The 14,641-nt window shown below is 35.7% G+C and overlaps 1 protein-coding gene across 6 annotated transcripts in view; it reads right to left on the bottom strand.

Annotated features, from left to right (window-relative positions):
* Positions 1-14,641, bottom strand: part of Gria2 (glutamate ionotropic receptor AMPA type subunit 2) — a 124,186-nt gene that overhangs the window by 49,775 nt on the left and 59,770 nt on the right. For all 6 annotated transcript variants that reach the window (XM_021159170.3, XM_085835816.1, XM_029475049.2 and 3 more), the window contains exons 3-4: positions 9,913-10,152; positions 825-1,021 (exon numbers count right to left, since the gene is read on the bottom strand). In XM_021159170.3, the coding sequence (XP_021014829.1) occupies positions 825-1,021; positions 9,913-10,152 (437 nt within the window). The remainder of the gene's footprint in view (positions 1-824; positions 1,022-9,912; positions 10,153-14,641) is intronic.

The raw sequence follows: 14,641 nt of genomic DNA, 5'->3' as shown, positions 1-14,641 counted from the left end.
CCTAATGGTTACTTCTTACAAAAATACCTCCTCTTCCTAGAGATATATAGTGTGGTGGTTTGAATAATAATAATCCCCATCGACTTATTTAAGTGCTTAATGGACAGGGAGTGGAATTATTTGATAGGATTAGATGGATTAGGAACCTTTTGGAGGAGATGTGCCATTGGGGATGGGCTTTGAGGTTTCAAAAGCCCATGCCAGACTCTCCTTCCCTCTCTGTGCCTTAAGATCAGGAGGCAACACTCCAGTACCTCCATGCCTGCCATGCCTGCTACCATACTCCTCTCCATGATAATGGACTCCATCTCTAAAACTGTCAGTAAGTTTCTAATTAAATAGTTCTTCTTATAGAGTTTACATGGTTGTCTTTTCATAGCAATAGAATAGTGTTGAAGACACATAGGTATAAAATAACATAGGCTTGGAGTACACTACATTGAAATAATCATGTATGAGTCAAACTTATTTCACTTTTACCCTAGGAACATGTTTCAACTTAATTACATCTGCTTAAAATGTTGAGGAAGAATTAAACTTAGTGTTTCCAACACAGAAAAGCATGTAAGTTGAGGACAATGCTTATGTAATGTATGAATGTTTGATATTATATATTGAAGCTATTCAATGATAAAACCAATCTGTCAGCATTATTGACAGCCATCTGCCATTGCTTACTGAAGCTGGGGATAATTCAATTGATGAATTTTGCTGCATTGTACATGAACTAAAAACCGCTGTCCAAGCATCTTGCAGAATAATCCTTGCCAATGCTGATGCTGCATGCATAGTCTATATTTGGCAGAAAACAGAGAGGAACAAACCTGGTCCACAATGTCATTGACTTTATCCCTTTCGCAGTCAAGGATTACACGCCGTTCTTTTTTTAACTCCAGATCTTGAAAGAGTGATCTGTAGGTCTCATCTTTCTTGTCATTGTTAATGTTCCCCACATTGATAGCAGTCACCTGCCACTTCTTCTCCGCAGCAGAATCCAGCACAGCTTGCAGTGTTGATAAGCCTGGGAAGACAATGGGCAAGGATGACTGATAAGCATCAGTCAGAGGATCTCAGGAACTGAGTGTGAAATGGCCAGGTCATTATAAATCCTGATGTTTTCTGCAGCTTAGGGGGCCTGAATTGTGACAGAAGCTATGATTTTTTTTATCAGTATCTGCTCATGTCTGCATCACATATCTTTAAAAAGGGATAAACAAACTACCAAAGAAAAATTGCATTCTTTATGCCTCTAAGATGTGTTCTTGTAACATGCTGAAATACAAGATCTTTAATATGTCCAAATTAAGTAAAATAAGAGATGTCTCAAGCATATCCACCTCATAGATGGCATAATGGCTTTTGCTGTAGGTGATTGTCTACCATTTTTGTACTAGTAACTTGTCTACCATTTTGTATTAGTAGGATTTACATTTCCATATGGAATCTCTGAACAGTTGGATAGCATAGCCAGTGATCTCTAAGAGGCTGCCCTTCATCCTTAGCTGCCCCCAATCAGCAGCAGACTGCTAGCTTCCCCCAGCCTTCTATTATAATTTTTTTGTAGGAATTGATCTCATGGAGATTGAATTGTTCATCTATTAACCAGATGGTGGTAGCTATCTCTCTAATTCAGAGTTGTCTCATATCATCAATATTGGACCAGTGGCTGGAGCAGATTGTTTTGTTGTTGTTGTTGTTGTTGCTGCTGCTGCTGCTGTTCTGTTTTGTTTTGTTTTGTTTTGTTTTGTTTTTTGAAGAGCTAAATTTATAGGTTCATACTAGAAAAACCAGCATATGTCCTTGTCTTCCAAATAACTCCAGCTTTTCTCACTGAAGCCAAGTTCATCACATAGAAGAATAACTTTATGGAAACATAATGTCAAAGCCCCATAAAAAAATTCAAGCTCAATATATCATCTTCCTCTTTACAGAATGATCTGCACACTTGAAAAACTACACTAATCTGTTTTTATCTGTATGACGTGTGAGTCACCAAATGTGAGCAAATCTGTCTATAATCTAAATTCAAATACCAAATATTATTTTAGGTCTATTTACAATGGCAAACAACTATCTGTTTTGTCCACCAATATTTCCAGACATAAAAAGTCAATGAGCATTTTATGGATTTAATATTAGTCATGAGAAGACAAAGTGGGCTTAGAATATATTCTGATACTGGCAAACAAGTAAATTCTTCAAAGAGGGTATATGCCAAAATTTGAAGGAGCCATTTGTAGCTCTTTCAATAAAGACAAAGAAAATGTAGCACCATTCAAATCATAATGACAACAGAGTACAGGGCCTATATTTATTTTATTTAAACCCCTGGAATCATAATTAAATTAATCATTAAGGATATTGGTTTGCTTTTAATGGGTTAGGATGAATTAACTATTTTGAAAATATAAATAAACAGGAACTATGGGGTTACAGAGGCATCTTCTTGTCTGGCATATTCTCAAGGTGAAGAGGAAATCTAGTTTGTGTCTTCCTTTAGTCACAACTCAGCTAATAAAGAACCAAAAAGCATGAATATAAAGTTAACCTTGTGTAACTCCCACTGGAGTTAATGAGTCAAGGTAACAAATGCCAAGTATTCTATGGCACTTATGACACAGTTGGGCTGAAATATAAAAAACTAATTTTATCAAGGTATCAATGTACAGGGAACATGGGTGTATATATTAAACATCAAATGTGTTCAGATCGTAAAAATCTAGACTAGAAAATATATCACATAGTAACAACCCTGACAAAATATATTAACCAAATATGACACATAGAACTTTTTTATCTTTCTCCGAGAAAGCACTTAAAATGATATTAATGGATTATTTCTAAGTTTGACAACAATATAGTGGTTATCCATAAAATAAGAGAATTAAATTTCCATTAAATACTGAAATATTAACAAATGAAAAAATGACGGCAGTACTTTCTTCAAAAGAAGTACAGAGTGATAGGATATACATACTAAACAATAAATTTTTTCATGTAATATTCATTTAAGAATTCCAGGCAATCTGGGTGTGGTGCCACTACTCTGATATCTTAGCTCTTGTCGAGGCTGAAACAGGAAAATCAAGAACATTATAACTAGTCTCAAAAAATGCTTGACAATTTTTCTACATAGTTCATAAGGAAGATCAAAAATAACTTACCTCAATGGATCGTTCATAATACAGTAAACTTAAAACAATCTGGGGAAAGTAAACGAGATCATACCCTTGTGTCTGTTTTTATAATAAAAGATTCAGATATACATGAAGTTTTCAGGGAATGACATAGATCTTTAATCACTCGTAAAAGAATCTTTCAGTGATAAAAACCTTAGAACCTGTCATGATACATCTGTGACTTCTTCTCACGCCAGAAAAATTCAACCCCCCTCTCCTAAGCTGTAGCACGAGTATTCAAGTGGCGTGTCTGCTTGTCATCACCAGTAAAGGCAAAACACACACATCAGACCACCTCAGTATTTCAACAGCTACATGCGGCTGAAAAATACATTTTCTAACTAGTCCATTGTGGTTCTACCTTCTAATTATCAGACACCATCAAACATGCTCTCCCCATTTTAAAATGTAGCAATCCTAGGGAGCATCCTTTATTTTACGCACTAAGATATTTTATTGTACTTTATTAAATCATGAAATTTCCACACCAAAGATTCCAAGTGTTAAAGCATTTGGCGTTGTTTTGTCTTTGACAGATACTATAAGAAAATTTACATATAAATTCACTTATAAATTTATAAGTATATTTCATCAACTGACAAATTTAAGCATCAAATTTATTGATAGTTCACAGTGCCAAAGATGGGCTAATATATAAAAATAAATGATAATGGATTTTTTTTCATGACTAACTTCCAAACTCATTTATTCTGTGTCACAAGTAACACACACTCAATGTAGATTCCATTATTAAAAAAATCTTCAGAATAATATTTTGGAAGCTGTGTAAACTAACACAAGTTACTTATATTTATTAAAACCTCAACCTCTAGAGTAATGTTATATCAGATTTGATATATGTTCTGTCAGTTGTCACTGTATAATATTACATCAAGTCATTCACAAGCTGAGATTTGGTCTCACCCAAAATTTAAAGAGACTGTAGATCCTTGCTCAGGAATCCACTCAGATTATTTTTCATGGATAGCCACAAACTCTCAGTTACTCAATCAAGTTTCTCATCCCTCACAGCTGACAACCTTGTAAGATTTGTACTGACAATTTCTTTGCAGTTCATACAAGACTTTTAAATTCTTGAGATTGATGCCTTGCCTGCTGTACCAAGAGGGCAATATTTTTAAATCTTATTTACCACCAAAAATGTGCATTCTACATACAAAGATAGCATTAACCTCTTCATCCACAATACGCGAGCATACTGCTGGTCTCTTGCCCTGCAGTTTAATCAGGAGATGGAGTAACCTGAGCATCTCATACGGAATAGCACAGGGATTTCTTCATCGGAACGTGAATTCCTTAATTCAGCTATAAACATTTGTGGGAATTGGATGCTCTGCATAAAATTGGTTTATGTAAAGCTATCAGTGAGCAATATTCGCTCAATACATATTCTATAGATCATGTCAACTCTCTTCTTGTTTCTGAACAATTAAAAAAGAAAAAGAAAGATGTTGAGATAAATAGCTGTTCCTGCAAAAGCAGAAGAAAATTGAAAACATGAACTATTCCTTTTAATAAATTTAAATATAATCTTAAAACATTTCAATTATACGATGAGACAAAAATTAGGTACTGAATTTTTAAACATTTTTATAGAAAAAGAAATACCTAATTCAACATTGTTAGCAATAGGCTCTGTACGTGTGACCTATTTATTAGCTGTTATTTTTTCTAAAACGTAAAAAAATGACTAACACTAAATGCTTATTTCATTTGGACTTACTGTGAATAACATTGAGAGAAAATATATAGATTAAACCTTCTTTTGTTTACTTATTAAGGATTGAAATTTAAAATGGTAACTGCCAAAAGTATATTCCATCCAGAACAATCTTCATTCTTTTTTTTTTTTTTTTTTTTTTTTTTTTTGGTTTTTTTCGAGACAGGGTTTCTCTGTGTAGCCCTGGCTGTCCTGGCATTCACTTTGTAGACCAGGCTGGCCTCGAACTCAGAAATCCGCCTGCCTCTCAGTCTTCATTCTTAAAAATATTTTACTTGTCCTCAGTTGAGAAAGGGGCCACCCACCCATCTCAAAAATTTTAACCCAGAATTGTTCCTGTCTAAAGGAAACACAGGGACAAAAAATGGAGCAGAGACTGAAGGAAAGGCCATCACCTTGGGATCCATCCCATCCGCTGATACAAAAGCCTGGCACTACTACTGATGCCAAGATGTGCTTGCAGACAGCAGCATCGTATGGCTGTTATCTAAGAGGCTCTGCCAGAACTTGACTAAAACAGATGCAGATAGTCACAGCCAACCACTGGACTGAGCCCAGGGACCCCAATAGAAGAGTTATGGGAAGGACTGAAGGAGCTGAAGGGGATTGCAACCCCATAGGAAACGCAACCATATCAACTAACTGGACCCCTCAGAACTCCCAGGAACTAAACTAGCAACCAAAGAGTATACATGAGTCACTACATGGCTCCCACTTCATATAGCAGAGGACTGCCTTATCTGGCATCAGTGGAAGGGGAGACCCTTGGTCCTGTGAAGGCTTGATGCCTCAGAGAAAAGGAATGCTAGACAGGTGAGGCAGGAGTGAGTGGGTGGTTGAGGAAACACCTTCTTAGAAGCAAAGGGGGCTTGGGGAGACCAGGAAAGGAGAACAACATTCAAAACTTAAATAAAATAATTAATAAAAAACAAAACAATATTTTGTTTGTTGCATAAAAGTTCCACTCACTCACTCATTCTTCCAGGCAGAGTAATATGTGTGCTCACTAACTCATGGCACTGTGCCTAGACTAGATTAGATTATCCTGAATTCTTTATCATCTTTCTCATGGCATTGAGAGGAAAATGTAGTTTTGAAACCTTTAGTTCTATGATGCTAAATGATTTCTTTGACCTGGAATCAAGTTCCTTCTCTTTGGGGATAAGCAGTGTTTGCTCAAAATAAAACTAAAACATAAATATAGAAAGAGGAATTGATTCTGTTTCTACTTACTGTCCAGAGAAATATATCACCTCCCTTCTCTGACATTGAACCAACAAACACATAACACTGGACTCAAACTCAAATATGTTTTACCTTTATCCAATGATCAAAGTCACAGGGACTAATGCCCTTATGGGGTGGTCCATTACTCTCTAGTTAAACATATTTCAAACCTGTATCAACCTACTCCCAATTCAGCAATTGCACAAGGCTTTAAGGAAGGGCACAGAGTCCTCAAGAAGTATCAGGATGCTGCCAAGTGGCTGGATAAAAAGATACCAGAAATTCTGAAATGTCAGCATGCTTTGGAGAAATAGCATCTGGGTTCCTTTCACTGGGATACTGAACATGGTGGAAGATGATTCCAAACAAAGCGAGATGTAACCTCAGAATTTGATAGATTTTGGAAAACAAGGATAAATTGATTTCAGTATTCATTAAGAGCAACATGATGAAATAAAAATTTATCTAAGTCTCTTTCCAGTAGTTTATATATCTGGGGAGAATATTGTTTTGGAGGAGTTTTCAATGCCCAGGACTCATGCTTTTCAAAAGAACATTTATCTGCTGGACATCACAGTGTAACACTGTAAGTTACAGAAATCCATGTAGTACAAGAGGGAGAGAGGAGACCCTATGGAGAATGGATCAAATTGACTCAAACAGGTGCGTGAAGTGGAGGAAATTATGGAATTGCTTTAAAAACCATGATCAACAAGATTGAGTTAGAAGTTGAGGTGGACTGCACATCAATCATGGAGCACTACCAAGAGGAAGAAGTACATAAGAGGGACAGAGAAAGAGGAAAGAAATAGCTCACAGAATGAGTGCATAGATAATTTTAACATTATGCAAAGTCATACAAATGAAGTCATCGATAAGACAAAAGTTGTCAACAATAATCCCATTTCTATAAGCCAATAAATGTTTCCCAAAGGCCAAAGCTGTTTGAGGGTTTTGAGTCTTACAATTCAGCTCTGAAAACAGTTGTTGATGGAAAGGCCTCTGCAACACTCGGCACATTAAAACATCTACAGCTACTTGATATAATCTGAAAAATGTTGTGATAAGGTCGTATTGGTCTTAATATATAATTACTTAATATTACCACACTAATATTCTTTGGCAAACTGATATGCTTGACTTGAACCAATTAGTATAATTTAATAAATGGAGATTATCTCATCCATCCAATTTCATTAAGTATTTTGAAGGTATTAATGAAATCATTGTAAAGTGCCCCAGATTCTCTTTGCAATTACATAGGTCCATCAGTCCTCACTTGCAGGTTCCCAGTTCCTTTTTTTTTTCTGAGTATCTCTCTTCAAGTGTTAGTGTTTCTCTTTCTCTCTTTATGTCAGCTTTTGTTTATTTGAATATTTTTGAGACACTCTTTTAATCAATGTGAATTACAGATAAGGCAAGAGAAAAGATGAGGTACATTCCTCTTTGACCTCATCCATGAGTAAAAAGCTCATCTTCCGACCCTTCAACTTCACAATCATGATTCTGCTTTTAACATCAGATTAAATTTAAGATGTGCAAACATTTAACTCATTCACTTATTCTCACGGTTTACCAAATACCAACCCGGTGTCTAGCATGACCTGTAGTTCTACATGTCCAGTTACAAAGTTACACCCAGTATGAGGAGTGTTTCTAGGCATTGCCTTCTTGCAGGTAACAGTAAAACCAAAAATAACAAAAAGACCTTATCCTAGGTGGCTAAGACATTCCCTGGAATGTAGAAGGAGCTCACTAAATCGCTCCTGAGTGGCAGAATCAATGTCACTATTAATTATGAATTGTCATACACCCTAGAAAGAGGCCTAAGACATTGTTTTGTGAGAGAATGCCAGTAGGAAAGGTGTCTCTCAGGAAATGGTATATTGAAGCAGATACCAAGAGGCTCTACAAATTTTAGCACTCTGCAGACATTCGAGGTGAAAGAGTTTGGCTCATCTCAGAAAGTGAATGAAGGTCAATCAGATTTAGAACTTAGATTTAGTGAATGTGCAAGTCTTAAGAACTCAATAAAGAACTGGGCAATACCCAAGTATCATAAAGTCTGAAAGCCAGGATGAGAATTTTGTTGTTATTCTCATTACAATGCAAAGAAGTCATTTAAGTGTTTCAAGTAAGGAGGGAGGGTTTGATGCTGGCAAAGGAAATACATTTAAAATAATTCTACCTGATTTGTTGAAACTAGATCCCATAGAGATCTGTGTAGCATTACAGAGATGAGATTCTATATATTTGGTAGTACATTGGTTTGTGGAGATTGTTCTGGAAAAAAGCCTCTAAATACGAAAATACATATAGATGGTAGAAGTATCATCACTAGGGTGCAAATGTAAGAAACGGATTAGAGTGACGTGTAGCTTCTAGGAGACTTCTAGAGAGAGCAAGTCCTAAAAAAGTAGGAAAGGCTAAAGCCAATAAATAAAGTTTGTAAATCATTTTATCACATTCAGAGGAAGCTCCATATTAAAGTCACCCTGAACCTTGAAATCTATATTAACTGTATATAACTCTGTTAAGAGTTTTCAAGCATAGTGTGGGTATCAAATCTGTTTTTGCAAAGCCCACAAAGCTGTTGACATGGATTTTTCATTCAGTGTATAGGGTGCTAACTGGCTTTTACATGGAAGAAAGTCAGGCCATGGTTCAGGAGAACAGGGCCAAGGAAAGACACCTAGCTTAAGAAAGCCTGCATCAGGACCATTGTAGCCAAGGAAGTCTAAGTCATCATGGAGAATGGCTCCCTTCCAGTCTGCCCTTCAGCACAACAAGGTGCCGTATCTTGGTCAAAAGGGGATTCTGCTTCATTTAAATTTTTCATTACTCTAGGAAGTGAGGTTCTGAAGGAAGCAATGTGGAGCTTAGCTATTCTTATATACAGTTCTTTATCCTCTTGTTGTTACTTATGTGTAGTCTCCCAAAACACATGAATACCTACACAAAATGGTTCATAGAATATGAGGTATACACAGAATCATTTTTGCTCATTCTGGATCTGATGAATGTTAAAAATCTCAGCTCCTCAACCCCAGAAGAGGCCGGCTAATATTCACCTTAACAATAATACAGAAACAAAAGAAAGATTTCCTCCATCACAAAATTTGTGCATGAACTTCAACAGCAACAACAAAAATTTGTGTAGACTTATATGAAGCAGCATGGATTGGATATCAGCCTGCGTGGACTATCCCACACACAGGTAGATCATGATCCCATGAGCAACCTGTAACTTCTCTGAGGTTCAGAGACCTTATTTTAAAGCAAGTCTAGACTGGGTACTTCCTGCCTGACAAATATTTTACATTGAATAAGATTTCATAACTATAAATTACTACAAAAACTTCTATTTATATGTTTATTCAAATTCCCTTACACCACTTCTCTGATTAGTCACACAGTCATTCTGCAATGGTTGTTGCACACATAACAAGCTGTTTTATGCTATGACTGAACACTAAGCCATTGGATTGTCATAGATTATCCCTATCAACTGTGCTCTCAAATACTGGGTTGTGAAGTATATCCCTCTGGACTCTTGTTTTCTGTTTTATTTTGTTTTGTTTTGTTTTCCTTTATATTTTACAATAGAATGCATTTGTATTTAAAAAGCATCATTAATTTACACAGAAATTTAAACCAAGAAACTTTGGAGCTCATACATTTTCACAGTACTATAGCATCACATATAAACACCAAGGATAAATGCTGGGTTTGACCCTTTAAAAGGGGACACATTCTGTCACCTACCTCTGTCACTGTCATAGAGGTATGCGAACTTGTCCCATTGGTAGTACTCAATCAAGCTAAGGAGTGCTCCTTTGAGGTCAGGTCGCATCTGGATGACAAATGGATGCGTGCCATCTGTTGGGAAGCTCGGTGTGATGAAGGATACATGCAGTGTCCCACAGAATGATGTGATGGTATTTACAGACTTCTTGTCATAAAATCCAAAAATCGCATAGACGCCTCTTGAAAACTGGGAGCAGACTAGAAATTGAAAAGACAGAAATGAAAGTCATTTAATCATCATGTAATTACATGGATTGGCCAGAAATGCAATATCCCTTCATGTAAAGTATAAAATCATTAGCAAATCAAAAGAAATAGTAAATTAATATCAATAATTCATCTAATTTATGGAAATGTATTTACTTAGCATTCAGGTTGATGAATTCAAAAACTATTAAGGATAAAACATAGCAATTAAGGCTACAAGGAAAGGCATAAATTATTCAACGAGCTTCAAATATATTTAAGTATAACTTTTAAAAAACCACATAAGTCATTAGGTATTTTTAATCTTTTATTTTAATTAAAATATAATTAAATTCCTTCCCTCTTCTAGCAACTCCTATGTCCCTCACCCTCATTTCTACTCTAATTTTTGGCCTCTTTATCTTTACTTATCAATGTCACATATATATTAATATGTATATCAATATATAAGTATAAATATATATCAATATATAATACAACCTTTTTGTTTGTTTGTTTGTTTGAGGCTTTTGTTTGTTTTTTACTTTTGTGGTTTGGGTTTTTTTGTTGTTGTTTGTTTGTATCTGTATATTTAATTTCAGGGCTGAACTCTTTTTATAGGGTAACTAAACAGTGGGCTCATCCCTGAGACTGGTTAATCTTCTCTCTCTCTCTCTCTCTCTCTCTCTCTCTCTCTCTCTCTCTCTCTCTCTTAACAGCTATAAGGTGCCTGTAGTTATTTATTTATTTATTTATTTATTTATTTATTTATTTATTTAGTCTATAAGTGGAACCCCACAAGATTTATCCATTTCATTTTAATGTGTCTATTATTACTGTTAGAAATAACTTGTTCTTATCTAGACAATATATTCTCTCAAAACAGCTCATTCTTAAGCAAATCCGATTGCTTAAAAGACATTATGTGAGCTGGGGAGGAGGTGGCTCAGTTGATAAAATGTATACCTCACAAGCAGATAACTGAGTTTGGACCGTAGAACTCATTAAAAAAAAAGACATAGTTTCATGCATTAATAATATTATCAGTAGGGATGTGGAAGCATGAGGATCCCTGGAACTCATGGGTCAACTGGCCTGTCCTAATCAGCAATCCCTAGATTCAGTGAGAAAACATGTATCAAGAATAAAGTAGACTGCTAGCATGAGGAACAACGTCCAAAGCTCCTTTCTGTCTTCTTCATGCACATGTACACCATTAGCAAGGTCACCAGCATGCATGCCTTTAACCAGCACACACATGGATATACATTTTAAAAAGCTTATGCAGTGTTGTTTTGATAATTCTTTATATTACAAGTCCAGTGTGTTCCCATTGCCATTGTTCTAATGTTAACCAAAATACCTGTGAAATGAAAATATAGCTCTTGCTGCCAAACTACTGAGATCTTTCACCAGAGAGGCATCCTGCTTTGTGTTACCCAATCAAGTAGCAATTAAATAAAGTTAGTAAATAAAACTACATCAATTTTCTAAACTTAGCTCTTGATTTTTAACACAAAGCCTAACCTATATGTTCCTCTGCACATAAATAAAATTTTATAAACTATTTTGCAGGACCATTATATTTAATATAATATGATAGTGTTTGAAAGTCACCATTCCTTCCCCAACCCATTGTCCTCTTCAGGTATTTTTATCTCAGTAAATAGCACGTGACTATTCCCTCTGCTTCCGTCAACCTGGAAGTTCTATGCTGAGGCCACTATATTCAAATGTTTAGTCGTTTCCTCTTCATCCCATCCACCCTGTTTCAGTGATAGAAAATACTTAAATTGTGCATATCATGCTAAGTTTTATGTCATCTCATTTCTTTCTCATGATAACTCTTGAGACAGAAGCTATTAATATTTCCAAAATCCTGTGATAGAAAAAAAAAGCCAACTAGTGGAAATAGCTTATCTAAGTCATATTGATAGTCAGTAGGAGAGGCTATATTCAAACGTAGGCAGTCTGGATTCAGGATCTGCATTCAAACCTAGTGTACAGTATTTTTTAAAAACCACAATTAATTGACTAGCAAGCAAGTTGTTACTGCACCTACACTAATGGGCCTTCTATTCAGTTTTCTTCAATGTAATTGGAATGGTCTTTTGAGACATTGATATGACTGTTTCTATTTCTGGGAAGTCAGAGCTATTTGGCCTAGGACTGCACTGCTCTATAGAAACCATCTGTGACAGTCTTCTGGCCACCAACCCAGGTTATTAGATGCTTTTGATGAGTACATAGTATTTCCCAAATGATCCTGGACATACCAGCATCTTAGAAAAGAATTACCTCCATTTGAAGGTAAAACCAACACTACCTTACTTCACTTGTCTCTTTCACAATAGTATATAGATATGCACTTGGCTCATCAAACAACCTTGCTAAAATAGATGTGGATTCTGATGACAATAATAAAAGTAGATGACCAATAAATGATAGCCAACATTTTAAAAATTATGTGATATTAACTGATGGATAGTGATATCAGATATTTCTCTGGGTGGTCATTATTTCTAAGAGATTTTCCTTTAAATGTTTCTTGGTATTCTACTTAGTTCTATCGAATATAAGCCTTCTGGGTTTTTAGAAAACATCTGCATAATAGATTATTGATATTAACTCTTTTATTTTAAGTCTTGTTTGGGATAAGCTGACACTTCAGAGAACCACCAAATAGTTTTTCATACATTTCATGTAACTCTAAAATAAGGTAGTACTATTTTAGTCATGCCCATAGTATTTATTCTCATCTAGGCAAAAAAGTAGCCTTTAATATATTTGATAAATATGTCTATTTATCATTTAGATGAAAAAGATTGTGACAGTTATGCCTTTTAGGCAAACTATTTTGAGTAAGTGATCTCTTATTTTGTGCATGGATACGTGTGTGCTAACTTGCACATCTTATATTTGAATTGGTTACAATATTTGCTAAATCTTAAATTGATGAAATATGACATTTGAAAAGAGTGGATTGCTATAAAATTCTCCCTGGATCTACTTTATTTGATTTCCTATGAAAGGTTGGCATGGCATCCAGACACTATGGGAATATCAAGCAATATGATTATTTTGATGGAGCTTCTTCTCATTAATGGAATATTTTCTGTGTTGGAAAGAGCAACCCCAGACACACCGGGATGCTTGAAAAGGAAGCCACTGTTTGAACACAAAATCTCAGTGAGGAGCCATACCTTTCATTTTCCATTAGTCTGAAGTGTGTTGTCAAGAGACTGCTTTGTTTTGCAACCAGCTGGAAGCACTGCTTTTGTCTCAATAAGCAGAATAAATTGTACAAAATTTCTTTAAAAATTACATCTCTTTAAACCTAGAAACATTTTTTCTAGGTAATTATTTTACAGCAATGACCTTCATCTCTTTACACACCTTGGCCACCCTCAACCCTATCTATCACATATATCTTTCATGACATATAAGGACTTTCTTTTTTTCTAGTGTACCCAGATTTTTGATATTTTTCTCTTAATATCCACAAAATTGCTCAGTCACAGTCCCTACTCCATGTGGTACGAGTGTCACTGGGATCTTTGAGAAAGTGTCTTAGCTGAAGTACTGTTTCTAAGTTCTAAATGACAGCCTGAGAAGGGAAAACTTAATGACAATAACACAAAGTCAAGCACAGCACGACTCTGGGAAAACGACAGGATCAGATTGCAGAAGGTCTTAGACATTTGGGTGTGAGACACCCAAGAGCCTAATAAGTATTTAATACGAAAGCTCTATTTTCACTCTTGTTATGTGATTGTAATGGAAGGCTGTGGTAGAACTGAGTGCAATTCATAGAAGCAAATGAGCAGAGAGTGATGAAGAAAGGACCCGGACAATCTATAACCCGCAAGAACATGCCCACAGTGACCGATTTTCCCCATCTATGTGTTAACTTCCACTCTCTACCATTTTCCTAAAAAAACACCAAAAACTAGAGAGTGTGCATTGCCCACTCAGATTTTAACATTTTGCCCTGGCTTCCAAAGGCTTCTACCCATCTCAGAATGAATTGTCTATCTCTGAGATTCAGCATTATTTTAGCCATTATGGACTTGGCTTAAAGACCAAATGCAAAGTCTTTTCTGAGACAGAAACAAAACTCTTACCTATGAACCAATATGAAGTCAAATGGACAGTTATGTATTTCTAAACTGCAAATAATAAAAAAAAAATCTCATTTCTAAAGTGAAGTAACAGGGAATAAGAAGGAAGGCATAGAACAAAAGAAAACAAACAAAACTAATGACAAAAAATTAAATCTAAGAGGGGCAACACTAAATTCTTTCACTCTGTACGGCATCCAAGATGCATAGTGTTGGGATCAGGTGGTTCTGGCCTTGTGATTGAGAAACTGTAGCACCCTGGAAGCTCACCACGTTTTTCTATAAAGAGTTGAACAGACAGGCAGGTTTATTGGATGCAGCTGAATACGGAGGTAGGGTTATAACAGATAAATAAAGAGGCAGGTTTACAGTATACAGAT

The sequence above is a fragment of the Mus caroli genome, unplaced genomic scaffold, assembly GCF_978045245.1.
Source record: "Mus caroli unplaced genomic scaffold, Mus_caroli_1 scaffold_3, whole genome shotgun sequence".
Classification (NCBI taxonomy): domain Eukaryota; kingdom Metazoa; phylum Chordata; class Mammalia; order Rodentia; family Muridae; genus Mus; species Mus caroli.
The sequence above is the reverse complement of the archived record's forward strand: the minus strand, read 5'-3'. Positions and strand labels throughout refer to the sequence as shown.